This window comes from Amblyomma mixtum, chromosome 6, assembly GCF_055824585.1.
Source record: "Amblyomma mixtum isolate Tamu chromosome 6, ASM5582458v1, whole genome shotgun sequence".
NCBI lineage: Eukaryota > Metazoa > Arthropoda > Arachnida > Ixodida > Ixodidae > Amblyomma > Amblyomma mixtum.
In genome coordinates, this window is record NC_143017.1 from 154,352,516 (window position 1) to 154,370,150 (window position 17,635).

Genomic DNA, 17,635 nt, shown 5'->3' on the forward strand with positions numbered 1-17,635 from the left:
GTAGTACAGCTTGGCCTTTCGTACGGCGCACGCTTACCTTCGAATGATTGACAGCGCCTCTAAAGATGAGAGCAACGTTTCCGACACCGACGGATCACAGCTAAACACTCGCTGTGGAATAAGGAACACTCTCGCTGTGGAACAAAGCCTCACCAGAGGATGCCGGCGCGGCCGTGGCGAGCGCCCTGAAGGCGGCGGCAGCGGCGGCGGTCTGCGCCGCGGAGGCGTTCCCCAGCGGCGAAGCGGCCAGGCGATGCTGGGCCCGCGACGAGGAGGGCCCCTGGGCGGCCGTGGCCGAGTCCCCGCCGGCGTCGTGCAGCGCGACTCTAGGCGGCATCGCCACCGGCACCAGGCCCAGGGCCTCGTCCTGGGCCTGCGACCGGCGCAGCGCCACTTGGGCCGCCATCACGCGCTGGCGCTCGGCGATCAGCATGCACTTGGGGCACACGCAGTCCTTGTAGCGGCAGCGGCGCTTGTGGCCTCGCACCAGGATCCGGAAGCCGTGGTTGCGGCAGCGGGCGCACTTGGGACGCCGCTGGACGTCGTCGGTCGCCACGGGGCCGCCCTGCTGCGCCGACGGCGGTTGCGGCTGTTGCAGGCGCTGTGACGCGAGCGAAGCAGCCCTAGGCTGGAACGCACCGTTCATGGCACCGTCCTCTCCCAGCTTGGTGGGCCGACTGGAGCTCACCGTTGTTCCTCGGTGAAGAGCAAGAGAGCGCGCGCTTGATGTCGAATTGGAGCGGGCGCCTTGGTCCGTCGGAGCGCAGGGAGTCGGACGGCGCGCCACGAGGCCTGTCGGGTTGATGACGCGCAGTGCCGCGTGCTCGCGAGGCGCGCGGTGTTCCGTGTTCCAACGGCGCGCGCAAAGCGCCGTAGGCGGAGTCACGTGGTGCGGCGGCGCGGTCGCGGCGGCGCTGCCGCCTCGCGGGAAGCCGCCGAAGGATTTTCTCCGTTAATCGGACGAGGCGGCGGGGGGTTGGAGAGCCGTCCGTCCGAGCGTGGGTTCTCTCTCGGCCCTCTCTGTCTCCTGCTGCTTTCTCAGGCTGACTTCGGGCCAGGCGTTACTGACCATCTGGCGTCTTCGGGGTGCACTCTTGATACTTGATTTACAGCAAAAATGCGCGTAGTCCACTAGCGGCGTAATTCTAGCGTTGAATGCCTGTTCAAACTCACAACTGCGCAGTCTGAAGTCGCAGGCACGAGCCATACGTACAGACAGCGCACTGGTCTCGTCACTTGAACTTTTCCTGACCGCCGCATTGAACACTAGCAACGACAGTGAAGTACGCTCTCATGAAAAGACTAGACATTCGAACCGATTTACGACGAATGAGAGTTTGCAGACATTTTATGCACAGAAAGGGTAAAAGAGTGTGGTCAGCCCTGCTTGTTTAGTGCTGTGCTCCCAAATCCCGCTGTTCAACAGCTGTACTCTGAAACGGAAGCTTTTCTGCCAGCATCAGCGCCCCGACGCGTTACACTATAAGAACATAATTAACCTGGGCAGAATTCTGCGCTAGTCTAGCTACAAGGTGCTGTCCTCATTTGGTACTGACAAAAAAAATGCTTCTTTAATATATATGGCGTCTTGTGTTTCGTTCCGAAAAGGAAAAAGGTAAGACAAAACAAAAGCTGCAGCAAGGGCGTTCAAGCCCCAGGCTTAGGCCACTGCCGCTCGCCACTCCGCGATTTATCGACAATAAGGAATATTTGCTTCGTAGTATAGCTTCCGATATATACTAATACGTGCACCCTTAGAGGCTACATTCGAAAGATCCAGGCGCAACATGAGACCGGTTACAAGTCCAAAGAGATAGAGATTTTAATATACGAATGCGAGTTATAACGGTCCACTGTGGCTGTACAAGTATAGTGAAGGTTGCGATTTAACAAATCAGGAGATAAGATGCTGAAGCTCTTATTAGCAATAGTCAGTTAGGTTGGCGACGTAAGAAAAAAAATTAGCCATTCCAGTCTCGGCAACGCTTAACAACGCGCTTGCTAAAATACGCAATCACCGCTGTATATCAAATGGATAAGCATGGTTTTAATGCGAAAGTACCATATACTGGCTCATCGACACGAAAAACCGGCGTCGCCCAAAAGGTGGCGGCGTTACAAAACTCGCCATTGGTCGAAACGGTGTGACGTCATTAAAGGCGGGGAAATAGGAAACGTTGACCAGTAATGGTTGCTACTAGTGCATACAACAGCACCAACGACAAACGAATACAATACAATCAGAATGCAGATAAAGCGCAGCTCATTCTCTCATCCCTAATGTTCTCATGAATGCATGGAATAAATCAAATGAAATAAAGTTGACCTCAAAGCGACAAATGTTCGCACATATTTAAATACGTGTGAGCCTTAATTCTCAGCCGGAGGGCCATATGAGTCAGGAGGAAAATGACGTATAAACGTGCCGCTATTTAAAAACAATAGCACCTGCCAACCGTTGCGACCACTTTTGTAACAATAGAGTATTCTTTAATGTCGTGCGGATACTCGTCACTTCTAGTGTGGGGGTGTGAGCAATTCGAGTTTGCCAAAAATATTCGTGATGTGACATCCATGCATGCAAGCAATAACTGCGTGAAGCTTGCATGAATGCGCGTTATTTAAACAACAGACAGTTGCAGGAACAAAATAGGTACTTGTTCATGGCACAGTAATCTCGGGCAATTCCTGATCCCGTGCCCCGTATTGCAAAATGCTGGAGAAGCAAAATTACAACCGATAACTGATTGATGTGGATGCAAGCCGCGTTGTTTCTCCCCGAATGCTCCACTGCGAACCGGTAGGAGCCCAGACAGATAACATGAGTATCGGCATTTATGTCGATACTCATGCGAACGAGTAGATATGTCCTTCCGCATTAAAACCTAGTTATGTGGAATGTGGGCTTTCGCATTAGCGTGCGGAGCATGTCGAAACTCCTGTAGCGCTTCGCGTGTGACCGGAAGAGTCGCGGAGCAGTGCCGGAGGTGTTCCTATTGGGTTTCTCGAAGCTAACTGCAGGATCGATTTGCAGGTTGAGTCACATTGCCCAGGTATGTTGTCACTGACAGCTCCCGCCTTCTCTTGGAGGAGAAAATGTCTCTTTTTAGGCCGAGCCCTACGGGACTCCACGGGACGCTTAGGGACCTATAGGGACCTACGGGAAGTGGTCTGGGAGCACTTGCAAATGTGAGTGGGCACATCCATTATGGGGAAGGGCAGGGGTAATGTACAACCAAAGCTATCATTTCTACGCCTTAAAAAAAGCGCAAAGTGTGAGAGTTTCTTTCTAGATTTCGGTATAGTTTAAAGAGGGAAATGAGATGGAGTGTGCCTGTATGGGTGCCGAGGGGCCATACAGCGCTTTGAGCGGAAGAACAAACTTGTTATGGATGAGTGATTGTTCCGGCAGTCACGAGTAAAGTGAGCCAGGAATTTTTAAAACAAAATCGGTGCGTTGTGGATTGAGACTCTCGATTCATCTGGGTCTTCGCAAAGTTGGCAAGTGCGCAATGATTACGCGCCCGGCAAGTCACTGCCGCCGTGTCTGGTCCTCCAAACGGGAGGGATCCGTAAAGATAACAACGTCTATGGCGATGTTTGTTGCAAAGAAAAAGTGGTAGGGGTTTAACATTGTTAAATCGTGTACACGTGCTAAAGCAGGGGACACTTAATCACCGCCTTAAAAGCTTTAGTGGGTTAATGACCATACAGTATATGCAGACTTGATCCTTCTCTGCTTAACATTCATAGATCGCGGCAAGTCCTCATACCACTACCAGCGCAGTGGCGCAGCGGTTAAGCGATGCGCCACTGCACTAGGATATGGCTGTTTCTATCACAGCCACCGGTAGGGATTCTGCGACCCATGTTGCTCTTCCGGAGCAACCTCTCGCTGCCAATCATTAATTTAACTGACACCTGCCACCTGCCGCCCATTGGATGCAGCCTGCGCGACGCCCCTCTGAACAAAATAGAGCTTGCCTGACTCAGGCAAGCTCGGGTAAGATCAGGGGAGCGTCGCGCACTCGGGTAAGCTCGGGTTGATTCGAACCGCAAGACAAGACAAGATTCTCGCTCGGGGTTGGACAAGACAGTGCGCTGTGCACAAGAGAAGATTCTGCTTCGGGGTTGATACGTCTGGAATAGTGCTTTGGCACTAAAGTTGTAGAGGACACTTTAAAAGTATGACGTGGTATATGCGGAATCTGTCATTATCTACTTTACACTCACCGATCCATGGGAGTACTCATACCACTACTGGCGTAGTTGTGCAGATATCAAACGATGCGCCACTGCCCTGCGATGGCAGGTGCTGCAACCGGTGGCTAGTGGGGCTGGTGCGACCCAGGTCGCTCTTTGCGAGTAAGCTCTCGCGAACAACTACAAACTTCACTTCCATCTGCCACGCTGGTCAGTTTGCTCACAATCCGGTGGGCAGGTTGTGATGACGTCAAATGATCATGTGACCTTGGTGGCCCAACCTAGGTTGCTTCTCCGGGGATTTCTCGCTCATAACGACGACGCCAACGACGTCGGATTTTCTGCACAACGAGAGCGATAACGCTATCGCGTTAAAAATAAGATGTCACACAAAGGAGTTTCAGCTGCATACAACACATGTATGCAATGCATGCACAGAGAGACAGTCGAGGAACATCAACTGTCTCTTAGAGTACATTTAGTTCATGTAGTGACCGGTGTTCGGACAAAGTAAATTTGGAGCCCCGGACGGCACACCAACGTAGATTTTATTTCCATCAGAGGGGTGCCGTTGTCGAGAGAGTTAGTGCCAGTGTTAAAAGGTGCAAAGAGCTAAAAGAAACGGAGCTGAAAAAAAAATTAATGTTTAATAGACCACCCCCCACCCCCCGCACACACACGCACGCACGCGCACACACATACACACACTGTCGTCTTGTATTCTTGTAACTTAATTTCATCCCTTAATCCTATGACTTTCCCTGTTGTATTATAGCTGCAGCGGGCATAGTTTGGTACGTGCGCTGAAGAATTTGCAATAAGAAGCCTTGCAGAAGTCAATTCGTTACACCCGAGGTCGAAACAGCTGCGTCAGCCCAGGCGGGGCATGAATTGATTCCTTACAGTCATCAAAAATACATAATCGATTGTACAACGAAAACAGTAATGCAGCTGATGGTAACTACGTTTCTAATCAAGTCACACTAAGCGCTTTTCTCGAATAAGCGCGATTTCAGTTCACTTCGACAGTTGGTTGGTTGGTTGGTTTATGGGGTTTAACGTCCCAAAGCGACTCAGGCTATGAGAGACGCCGTAGTGGAGGGCTCCGGAAATTTCGACCACCTGGGGTTCTTTAAAGTGCACTGACATCGCACAGTACACGGGCCTCGAATTTCTCCTCCAAAGAAATTCAGCCGCCGCGGCCGGGATCGAACCCGCGTCTTTCGGGCCAGCAGCCGAGCACCATAGCCACTGAGCCACCGCGGCGGCAATGGATGGCTAGTTGTCACCAAAACAAAATAAGTGTAGTGCTCGCTTTCCGAACAATCTGAGATTATTAATCGCGGAAAAGGTCACATATAATAAAATAAAATAAATAAATAAATAAAATAAAATATAAGACAGGCGGCATTATCGAAATACATCACCAGACCGAGTTGAAAATAAACCATTTTTTTAAATATTTTAGAAGGAAATGGAGCAAATAATATGAAGCGCACATGTAAGTTATCCACTTTTTTCCCCTTTATTCGTAGTTTCCTACATTTGCGCAAAACTAATGCGGAAATTTGCGGAAAGGCTAATTCGCAAAGGCTAATTCAACTTATTTGATTAAATTTTACAGTGTAAATTGTGGTGTTTAACGTCCGGAAGCGACACATGGGCTCCAAGAGACCCCAGAGTCAAGGACTCCGGATTAATTTAGAGTACTCGGGGTACTTTAACGTGCCCTGATATCGCACATCGCATTCTAATTAAGTGGCATAGTCAATAACTTCGATGCTGCAGTGCTTCGCAACCCTACCTTTTCATGTGGATATTAAAATCAATGTGTAAACCGAAGCGCATCACCGACACAAAGACCTCGTTGGTGTGCGTGTTATCGCCACGCTATAGCAGTATACTGCAGTTGCCCAAACTTGGCACTGACGACACGAAAACATTTACACGTGGACGCGTTACTGCGCAAACAATTTAGGAGTTACAGACGCTTGCGCTAACCCCACTCGCGCTGACCAATAGCAGAAGATTTGCATTGAATAAAGCGGAAGTCTCAGCACAACCACAAGGCAATCAGAAGGCTAAAAAACAGCTAATTTCAACCACTGAGGTGCCAAAGTTACAAAATATCTTTCCCGTTAGGAATACTCGCACGTGGTTCGCGTTTGTGCACTGAAAAAGCGTTGCAGCTGGGGAGTACGTCCCCACACGTATCACCGCTGCAACACATACAGAATCAAGCGATACGCATTATTACCGTAAACAACTATTTATGCAGGGCTGCACCCTTACTGCAGGCTCATAAAAAACCTAGGGGTCTCATCCATGGTTCATTATTCTCTTGGCATTCTCATCTTTAAGTTCACGAAAGGATCACTTCCCATTCCGTTAATTAATAGTGTCCGGTTTCCTAGACGAAGTTTCACTCGCTTTTCATGGTGGTCGCTGGACACTTAGAAAAATCGTTTCATTGCCGCTCTTTTTCCATTTTTTCCCCTTTGTTTCCCTCCCCAAGTGTAGGGTAGCCAACTGGGCATCGCCTGGTTAACCTCCCTGCCTCTCCGTCCTTTTCTCTCTCTCTCTCTCTCTCTTCACTCGCTTTTCATGCCAAAACAATTTCTTACTACCGAAGCCGATAACTACGGCAAATTCTCAGTAAGTTTCTCTAAGTTCTCATTTTTGTGGAATTCATTACCATTTAGTATAAAGCAATCATCTAACATACATACTTTCAAGTGTAGTTTCGGTATTTTTCTTCTATCGAAATAATTGTTTTCTTTCTTTATTTTCCGTAGAGAATACGGAGCACTCACTTGAATTGTTCTCCTCTATTTATGCATTTATGTACATTTAGCCTACTTATGTCTCGTTTGCAGTTGACTCTTATTGCTTTTACACGTGTTTTGCTAATTATTTTTATAATCTGTTTCAATTTTATCCGCTGTTGTTTGCAGATAGTGATTTTTTTGTAAGCGTGTAACAGGAGGTCCCCTGTGCAGCCTTTGGCTTTGGGACCTCCTCCTGTATTTAACAAATATGTGTATGTACTGTTTGTTCGTTTAAACAAACTGATTCTGATTCAAAGCGGCGCCCCAACTTTCAAGCTGCCCTTACTTGACTTGAAGTTATACTTACTTTGAACTCACTTTTCGTCTTACTTGGCCTTGTGAGTTTCACCTCTGGTTACCTAAAGTGGCTTTGGCTCGACTTGCAGGCTAACGCGAAGCGCAAACTGCACCCGCCGCGGTGACTGAGCGGTTAGAGCGCCGCTCAGCTACTGATGAGTATCCGGGTTCGCACCTTTCCGCAGCGGCCGCGTTTCGATGGAGGCGAAACGTAAAAGACGCCTTTCTTCTGTACGATACGAGTGCACGTTATAAGTCCCCAGGTGGTCGAAACTATTCCGGAGCCCTCCACTTCGGCTCCTCCCTCTTCTTTTTCTCCCAACTTCCTCCCTTCCCTCAAGGCGTGGTTGCGGTGCCCACGGAGAAGTGAGGTAGTACGTAATAACGTCACGTTACGCTTTTCTGATGAAAAGTGCGAAAAGATGTTGAAACAGAAGTGCGAGTATATTTTTACCCAGCGGCTGGTTGACACGAATTACACGGAAGGTGTATACGAGGCGGCCGCATTCGAGCGGCGCTTAACGTCAACCGTCTCGCGTCGTAGCGGGGGGCCTGCGGCGACACCGCACTTGTTTTACGGCCTGGGAACCTCGCGATAAATTACCCGAGGGTGTCGGCGAAGGTGCGAGAGGGTTGACGGCTGGTGCGGACGCCGGTGGCTTCGCGCGTGGTTGTGGGGCGGCGGCTGTCGCGTGTCGCGCAGGGCGCACCACCGTGCATGTTTATCGGTCGCACGCGACAGAATTCGGAGCGCGTCAACACTTCATTTGCGCTTATTCCGTCCGCTGCTACGGTGACGTTGTGGTGCTGACTTAAACCTTTTCTTAGAGCCGTTGTAAAAGCTATAATACCTCAAGTTTTTAAACTTTTAGGGGGACACCTAATTTTTCACCTTGGAAGTGTGACGCGATAGCGCTGAGGTTTCCTTACACTCTGAACAGAAAGGAGCAAAAAGGGACTAAGCGCACTCCCTTATATAAAAGGGAGTGCGCTAGAGGAGAGCTTACTCCCCTTTTTACTCCCATATAGGTGTATTAATGTTTAAAGTGCACGGTCGCTTGGAGGTCTCTTGGAGTACCCTCTAGCAGACATCGACACGCTTGTTGCCATCACATATTGCTTTCTTATACATTATCGGCCATATTAATTGTGTCGCTAATTAGTGACACTAATTAACTAAGTGTTCCTTTACTGTAGTTCGCCTGCTGTGTGTGCTGTGGTGCTCATGTAAGCGCCGCCATTTACGCGGGTTCGATCCCGGCCACAGTGGTTGAATTTCTTTGGAGGAAAATTCTTGAGGCCCGTGTACTGTGCGATGTCAGTGCATGTTAAAGAACCCCGGGTGGTCGAAATTTTCGGAGCCCTCCACCACGGCGTCTCTCATAGCCTGAGTCGCTTTGGGACGTTAAACCAAACCATTTATCCCACTGAACGAACTTCCCTCAGTGGCGTGCCCGACTTCCGACTCGAAGGAAAGCGGTTCGATTCCGCTTGGCCACCTTTTTCTACTTTCAGTAGAACTAGTTTGCTACATCACTACCCTCTCGACCAATCAGGATTCTCCAGTCACAACTATACCGACGCTGGGCTTGCCGCTGAATTGGAGCTTGAACGTCATCGTCTTGAACACTTGTGTGGAATGCGCATAAACGGACAAAGCTGCCAGAGCCAAAACTAGAAACCTCAGTAAGTACCATGCATATGTCTAACTACCAAGAGAAGGCAAGCTTAGCAGGGGCCAGCAGAAAGTTCGATAGACAGATGAGATAAAGAAGTTTGCGGGGATACGGTGGCCGCAGTGGGCACAAGACAGGGTTTGGCTGATGATGTTGAGATTCCCAACTGCAGGCTATTTGTTATATTAATTTCGAAGGTGTTAAAGTTCTCCTTCACGATCCCGCTTTGTCTACCTGCTCTATCTGCTCAAGGGAGGCGACGACCCTTTCCGACTGCATTTAGAATGCTTTACTTGAGGAACTTCTAGCAGTTTTCGAAACATTACGCTTTCCTGCCGTGCCTAGCAGTTTCAGAATGAGTAATCCGTTAGCTTCTGAAAATTTGGTTTCAAGAGTTTAGTATTCGCATAGCTTTTTTAAAAAAAAAGAAAGAACGAAAGTTGAATGCACAGTGTGAGGACCTAGCAGAGTACGTACCAATGTTATCATGCGCACTTCGATAACTGACCCGTCTTTGAAACTGTGTCAGCCGCAGCCTAGCGCTTGCTTCGCTATGCCACGGACGCTTCAGCCTAGCGTTACATTGGGTCAGCATCGATAGCATTGGAACTGGCTAGAAATAAATATGGCCTTGAGGAAAGTGAAGGCGCAGCAACTATCGATTCTCTGTGGTCACATGCACCACGCCTTGATCTCGGAGATAAAGGAGTAAAAGAATGAATATAGAAAGAGGAGCCGTAGTGGAGGGCTCTGGAATATTTTTTACCACATGCGGATCTAAACGTGGGCTGTCATCGCACATCACATGTGCGCCTTTTCAGTTTCGCCTCCATAGAAATGCGACCTCCGCCGCCGGGATTCCACCCACATCCTCGGGCTGTTTGGGGAAAAGCGTAACAGGCTACTGAGCCGGAGTTCCCTGGGTCGAAACCGGCCGCGGCGGCCGCGTTTCGATGGAGGGGAAGCGCAAAGGCGCCCGTGTGCTGTGCGATGTCAGTTCACGTTAAAGATCCCCCGGGGGTCGAAACTATCCCGGAGACCTCCACTACGGCACCTCTTTCTGTCTTCTTTCACTCCCACCTTCCTCCCTTCTCACACGTGAGGGTCGGGTGTCCACCGAGATATGTAAGACAGACACAGCGCCATTTCCGTTCCTCAAAAAAAAAAAAAAAAAAAAACGAATTTTACATGGCGCTCTGCATTGCAACGAAAGCGACCCCGTGAAGCTAACTTTCGCAGTTATGTGTTTCGTATTCTCACTGCGGTGAAGTCAACACCACGAAACAAGGAAGTCGTCGCTATCCATACAGGCAGAAGATCCTGCTAACAAGCACCACGTCGTCATCGATCATCGATAGAGCGCGAAGTTTGAACGAGGCGTTGGTTCACGCTGCACGCTCTAGCGTTATGCTGCGGTATGGTAGGCCACTAAAAACCACGTCAGATAACGCCCGCTGTCATTTTGTGTCTTGAGCGGCGGCTACATCGATATTCAGTCCTGAAGGTTTGCCAAGCACTGTTCGAGTTCTAGTTGGGCGTCGCGCTTGCGCAACGAGCTGTGACTTAGCAGTACACATGTCCCAGCCTGACGTCCTGGGTCCTTACTTCATCGGCCTTAACTCGCTCCCTTTTACTTTCGACCTTCACTGTCCCTCTTCACAAGGTTGCGACCCGGAACACCGTTCCCGTGAACCTCTCTCTATTGTACACCTCTCCGCCCTATCCTCTCTGCCTGTCCCCTCCCCATCATTTCATTCCTCCAGTCTGCCTGCTATCCCTTTATTTTCGCTGTCCCAGCTCAGGTGCTTCCCGTAGCGATGGCAGATGGCGGGCCTAGCGAAAATCTTTTCGTTCCTTTTTATTATTATTATTTTTAAATAAAAAACCACCGCTACTACTACTACTACTACTACTACTACTACTACTACTACTACTACTACTACTACTACTACTACCACCTGCCTTTCCTCTCCGTCTTTTTCTTCTTTCACTCCCTCTTCACTCTCTTCTCTCACGACCCGGTTGAAGTGCCCGCAGAGAAGTAAGACAACCGCTCCATCTCCCCCTTCCGTCCGAACCAATTTTCTCGCGTTTTGACATCGCGGCCGCGGTGACTCAGTGGACAGCACGTTCGGCAGCTGAGCACGAGGTTGAGGGTTCAAATCCCAACCATGGACGCGTTTCCATGGAGGCGAACTGCAAATGGCGCCCGAGTGCTGTACCATGCCAGTTTAGATTAAAGATCCGTGAGTGATCGAAATCAATCCGAAGAGTTCCGCTACTGTGCCTCTTTCTCTCTTATTTTTTTCATTCCCTCCTCCATTCCTACTCTCGCAACCCAGTTGCGGTGTCCACCGAGAAGTGAGACAGTGACTGCGCCTTCCGTTTCTTCATTGTCAACATTACCAAGCCCGGCTAGTTTCCTAACTATACTGGTAACTAAATTTTTCAACACTCGCTGAGCACTAAATAAAAGAAAATGCGCGTGAGGGGAGAGCTAGAGAGAAAGGGAAATCTCACAGACGTTCTATAAGAAGCAGCGTCTTTTGCTCTCCAAGGCGGCTGCCAGTCGACGCTTCTTAAACGACGAACAGCTGGCGCGGTTAACGCCCTGGTTGAGGTTCTTGCATCCCAGCGCTGCGGACCACACCGAAACAGTCGCACAAGATCCGTAAAAGCTCGAAAATAGCATGCAAAAAGAGAGGCGCGTTACTTATTATTTTTCGTACTCTGTCTAGCTTTGTTGCTGCTGCATGGCTGGCTTGAGCTATCCGCACGTCGCAAAGCAGGGAGAGTTTTTATGGATGCGTGAATCGTTAACGCTTTGCTTCAATCTGACCTTCGAACTGCGTGCAGTACACAGTGAATAGTTGATGCCAATGCCGATAAATTGCATCTGCTTTTGGTGATTAGCCTAAAGACATGGGGTGAACGATGAATGTTTTCTTCATTTTATTCCCTCCCATGGACTTTAGCAAAATAGGAGTATCTAGTATAGTCTTAAATATTCGATATGGCACTGTGAAGAAATCTTTATGCCATAGGTGATAGGAGTTTTCAATAGCCAACATCGACTCTAAGGTGACATATCTTTCTACTTCATCTTGCATTCTGCATAATTATGTGTTGAAAATATGTTGTTAAGCAGGAGTACGTGTAAATACGCTGGCTAAGAAGGCAGATTTTGCGTATGTGATCGTATTAAACTTTGTACATCTTCGCTGATGCACAGTTTCTGAGATGCGCGGTGATATCCATCACGTTAGTTGAACGTGCCTTGAAAACATATGCCCGCACAAGCCAGGGTGATTTAACGCCGTGTTTGGACTGTTCACATCGTCAGTAATGAAGGGTATTGATCGTGGAAGATACGAAAGAGCGGGCGTAAACTGCAGTATTATTATTCAGAACGCTCGCATGGCCGAAAGCGCGCCAGTCCACAGGTGTCAGCTGTCTGTGCCGCCGTACGAGTGTGGTCAGTGAGGTCGTGGTCTGAAGGCAAATTTATTAACGTGATCGGCACGGTCGTTAGGAAAAATCCGCAGAGGATGCGACCACACCACCTGCTTTTTATTTCCAGCTCCTTCACTGTGAGCGTTGTATTTTTCATTTGCTGACTACCCTAATTTAAAGCCGCATTGAAAAGAATTCGAAACGATTATGATTACCTGTTCCCAGTTTTCTAATTATCACAAAATAACCCTGATGACGAGGAATCTGGCCGGTTGAAGTGAACGTGTGAGGTGCGAACCATGAAGTAAGCATTCGACTACGTCTGCCCACCATGTGAAGAGTGTCGTAGTCTAAGCACGCTACGAAGTGTGCATAACGCAGCTTTTAGGGAGGACCGCGTACCTCGGCGGAGCAGTTAACACATCTTAACACAATGCTGGAGCTAGCCGCTCGTGGACTGCCCCGAACTGGAACTGCCTCATGAAGTCAAGCCATGCAGTCGACGCGTTGAGGGCGTTGCTTTCACGTTCTGCAACTGAAATAACTTTTAGTATTTTCATTCCCTCTTTACATTTCCCTTCTTGTGGCTGTCTGCGCCTTGTTTTCCTGTGTATGCGCGCAGCTTGTGCCGGCAGGTCGCACAGTCTGACTTCTCTCTTTCTTTTATCCTTCTGCATACCAGTTAAGCGTATTGCCCTTTCTTCCGGTGGTTACTAGCCTGCTCCGTATCCTTCTTCCATTTTTCAGTGTCTGCCTTCACTTATTCAAACAAAACGATAATAGCAATTAATATTTGGGACCAAATAAACATTCAATAACGTCTTGTCAAGAGCAGTTACACGGTTGGAGAGGAAAGCTGGACAGCTGTCTGAGAAACTTCTCAGTTTAAGCACCTTTAAATAACTGACATCCAAAAGCAGACTGGAGTAGCAAATCAGGTGGTTCTATGGGCGTGGTTGTCCGGTCGCCGTTAACTATTAGGTGTGTATAGTTTTAATGACGACGGAGACGCACGTAGGGACAGCGGTAAGGCATGAAGTAGGACATGTACCACCGACAACCAAAAGCTAATGAAACGAAGTGTTAGAGCCACACAATGCTCCCTGGGTGCAAATGAATAAATTCCTTCGCCAGAGGCACATTCCATAAACGTCTGACGGCGGATGTGTATGAATGGTGGCATCCAAAGACGCACGTCATGCTTGCGAATAAATGTTCATTTCTCGCTATGCAGTTACTCTCGGCGTGTGAGACGTCTAGCGATTGATGGTTGGCAACGGGCTGGTGTTATAAGGCGCCTCGACAAGTCTGCCACGCGGTTCGAAGAGCTGCGTTCCTTTGCTGTGCAAATGTCGAGGGAACGAATAGAAACTTTAGCAGGCTATATAGTAGACACTTCTATGCGCGAAGCTAGCGGGGTTCCTGGTAACTGAACATGTGCTCTAGAATGACGTCTCGACATAGGATTTATTTATTTATTTATTTATTTATTTATTTATTTATTTATTTATTTGTTTATTTATTTATTTATTTATTTATTTATTTATTTATTTATTTGCTTAGAGAATACCTGCGTCGCCCGGGGACATTATCGCAAGGGAGACATGCTTAGAAAGATGTAACTCCTACAGTAACTCGCACGAAAACAGAGTAAGCATCAAGGTAATAGAAAAAAAAATAATGAAGACATGTTACACTCATGAATACAGCCGAGAATAAAAATCATGGTTATCGCATACTGAATCACATTCTGCTGGAAGCAAGTTCCACTCTTTCACTGTTTTAGGGAGAAAAAAAAATGATTTTGGAAACGCATTCGTTTTGCAGTCCTGTTCGCGCACCTTTTTGGATTGGTCTTGCCCAGTCGAGGTGTAGATTGGTTACGAGAGATAGTTGCGCTTATCATTGCCTGTTTGATTATGGAAGATACTGTGGGAGAATTTCAGCCTTAAATTTTTTCTTCCAGCGCTTAACGTTTCCCAGACCACCACGGCCTTTATTTCAGTCATACTTTGAAAAGGGATTATGGTTATTGGAGGCGGAATTATGTATTCAGCAAAAAGATTGCTGACATGCCGCACTGCTAACTGATATCTTTGCAGCGTAATCGGACTAAGTTCGCAACAGTTGCTGCAAAAAGGTTCGCACGTGCAGTCTTGAGGTCATAACAAAAATACAATGTTGTTGTTGACTTCATAAATTAACGCCGCCGCCGCGGTGGCTCAGTGGCTATGGTGCTCGGCTGCTGTCCCGAAAGACGCGGGTTCGATCCCGGCCGCGGCGGTTGAATTTCTTTGGAGGAGAAATTCGAGGCCCGTGTACTGTGCGATGTCAGTGCACGTTAAAGAACCCCAGGTGGTCGAAATTTCCGGAGCCCTCCACTACGGCGTCTCTCATAGCCTTAGTCGCTTTGGGACGTTAAACCCCATAAACCAAACCAAACCAAACCAAATTAACGCCCATTAAACGCCATTTTATATACCCTAGGGACCTGCCCATTGTTTTGGCCATGCAGGCCTTCATCCGGTAAGTAGAGTTATCGAACAGACCGCGACAATATCCCCGAAAAACACCACAGAATCGTTGCTCAAGCAGTTTTCGAGCGCAGATGCTTCTGGGTAGTGCGCAAAAAAATGCGTCAGTGCTTTGAACATCTTGTAAGGTCTCCTTCCAAATCCTTTCACTTTTTAAAAAAGTATCGATCCCTAACCACGCCAAGAAGAAAACAATCCCTAACCAGGCCATTCACCACTGTTATAGTTCACTTCGGATCGCCTACCAATTATTAATGTCTACCCCGTAAGCTGGGAACTAACCAGAGTACTTTCCAATGTCGCCATCACACTCAGTAAAACCTTCGCAACTACACTGAACACTCTCGCTCCGTGAAAGCCATTTTTAATCCTCTTTGCGTATACACTGGGCACTTTTGTCCAAATCCGCTGTCAGGCAGAACTGGCGAAGACGTCGGCAAGCGACTAAGGCATTCATGGGTGTAAACAAAAAAAAAGTAAATGTAAAGCGCGCGGAAAGAGTTGAATGGCCATGGATGAATGGTTTTTCTAACGTGTCTGATTACGATGTAGCAGTACGGACATTTAATTCGACCTCAGAAGCAAGGAGACGGACGTGTTTTGTTCGTGTAGCATTCTCAAGAGGACGCTGCACTTTGTGATGCTTGCATTGTCTTCCGCGGCGCGGCAGGCGCGTAACTGAATAGTAGATACGTGCAGAGGAGCCGAGATCACGGGTGTGTCCTTACTATCAAGAAATGAAAACATGCGGGCAAAAAAAAAATTGTTACTCCGGTGTGCAAAGTTTTATAGCTATTTTTGTCGTTGCACGAAGAAGCCTGGTGGTTTCAGGTTCGGTCTGTCCGATAGTATGTGCACTGTTAGAAAGAGCAACCGCTTAAGGCCCCGGCATGCAAGATAACAGTGTTCCGTGCTGCAGCCTGCGTGTGACCTGTGAAGGCACGCATGTTTGGTTTCCCTGCAGGCAACTTACTTTCTTTTGCCGCTTTGTTCCCCCCCTCCCACAGCGGCTGCCGCGGGTGACATCTATATAAAAGACGCAGCCGGACACACCGCTATTTGTCTTGCTTTCGGTTCTTCGTTGTGCACGAGAATAACACGAGCGACTGCAGCTGGCTTTGTGTTAATTTAAATACTGCTCTGGGGCTAAACCACGCGCTCCTCACGCATCAGCCTGTCGGGAAGCCTGAGGTAGAATATAGCCGGGCGAACGTGTTGCACGTGCGATGCTATAAGTGACTAAATCGTGCAGCGCGGTCCATTAGCGAGAGCGTGTACAGGCCGAGAATGGATACAAGCAGCAGAACGAATGCAATGGAGAGTAGGAGTCAGCTGATAAATAGTGGCCTGGGTAGCAGCTTGCGCCCGCCGACGAAGAGCGACGATCGGATTTAGAACAACGGGTGAGACGAGTGGCAAGCTACCAGGCACGCGGCGGTGTGCACAGTGGCGACCTCTTGCGCCCAAGGACGGCTGGGAATGTTAAGAGTGCGACGGCCGCGTCAGGGTAGCGAAGGAAACAGGGGAAAGATGCGACAGCGGAGGCAGTGTTCCTGGAAGCCGACCGGGCATGTAGAAGCTGGCAGTGGCTTCTAACTTTGTGCATCCACGTATTCCGCACTGCAGGTATGCGAGGGCCGTAAGAACCACAAACCTCGGCTGAAATGGCTGGCAAGCATGCAGCCGGGGTTTACAAGCCGCTTCGAGAGAGGTCTGTGAACGCGTGGGAAATTCAGAAGAGAAAAAAATAAAGTGACACGGGAAATGGATATTAATGACGTTTCGGATAATTTTAGCTGCTCGAATGGCAAAACAAAAAGAAGGCGATGGGAGTTACGCAACGTATGAAAAGTTTGGAACTGAAGGAACGTGAGAGATTCGAGCGTGCAGCAAACGCACATGCAGACTAGACCTCGTGTGATGAAGGAATTTGGTCGAATTTATTACCTAAATACTCCGGGTCATTTTGAAACGATTACCCCTTTCCCAATCTATTAGAATTCTTTTCACTTCAAAATGTTTTTTTGCCGCCGCGGTGGCTCAGTGGTTATGGTGCTCGGCTGCTGACCCAAAAGATTTCCGGAGCCCTCCACTACGGCGTCTCTCATAGCCTTAGTCGCTTTGGGACGTTAAACCCCATAAACCAACCTAAACCAATATGTTTTTTTTTTTAATTTCGACCGCAGCGGTGGCCTAGTGGTCTGAGCATTCGCCTCGCATGCGGGAGGTGCTGGGTTCGATCCCCAGTGCCGCCGGGTACCCACCGGTTATACAATGGGTGCAAGTTTTGCCCTGATCTGGCGCCCGGCCTTATTCAGTGTGAAATGCGTAGGAAATGGGTCTTTGACCTTACCCGCAGAAGCAAGTACTTTGTGCCACGGCGCTCTTTCGCCACAGATGCCCTTCCGCCATAAAAAAAAAATATATATATATATATATCACAATCATCATCGTTTTTCAACTTTATCATTGCACAGAGCAGAGCAGTGCCAAAGGTACTCGTAGTGGTTTGAACTTATCATGTCTTGCAGCTCTTGCAGCATTGAAAACGACGCAGGTGATGGTGAAAATATTTTAATGAAATTGTTTAGAAGGTTGTAGCACAGGGTGAATTGATAAGAATCTTAAAATACGGGTCCAGCAT

At 48.4% G+C, this 17,635-nt stretch overlaps 2 protein-coding genes across 6 annotated transcripts in view; one reads left to right on the plus strand and one right to left on the minus strand.

Moving 5' to 3' along the window:
- LOC149340858 (uncharacterized) overlaps positions 1-852 on the minus strand; it is a 164,211-nt gene extending 163,359 nt beyond the window's left edge. For 2 of the 3 annotated variants that reach the window (XM_089549785.1, XM_089549784.1), the window contains exon 1: positions 154-852. In XM_089549785.1, the coding sequence (XP_089405911.1) occupies positions 154-646 (493 nt within the window). In that variant the 5' untranslated portion in view covers positions 647-852. The remainder of the gene's footprint in view (positions 1-153) is intronic. The other variant, XM_089549786.1, reaches the window with a different exon arrangement.
- LOC149340859 (cholinesterase-like) overlaps positions 1-17,635 on the plus strand; it is a 212,420-nt gene that overhangs the window by 52,108 nt on the left and 142,677 nt on the right. The gene's annotated exons all lie outside the window — the stretch shown is intronic.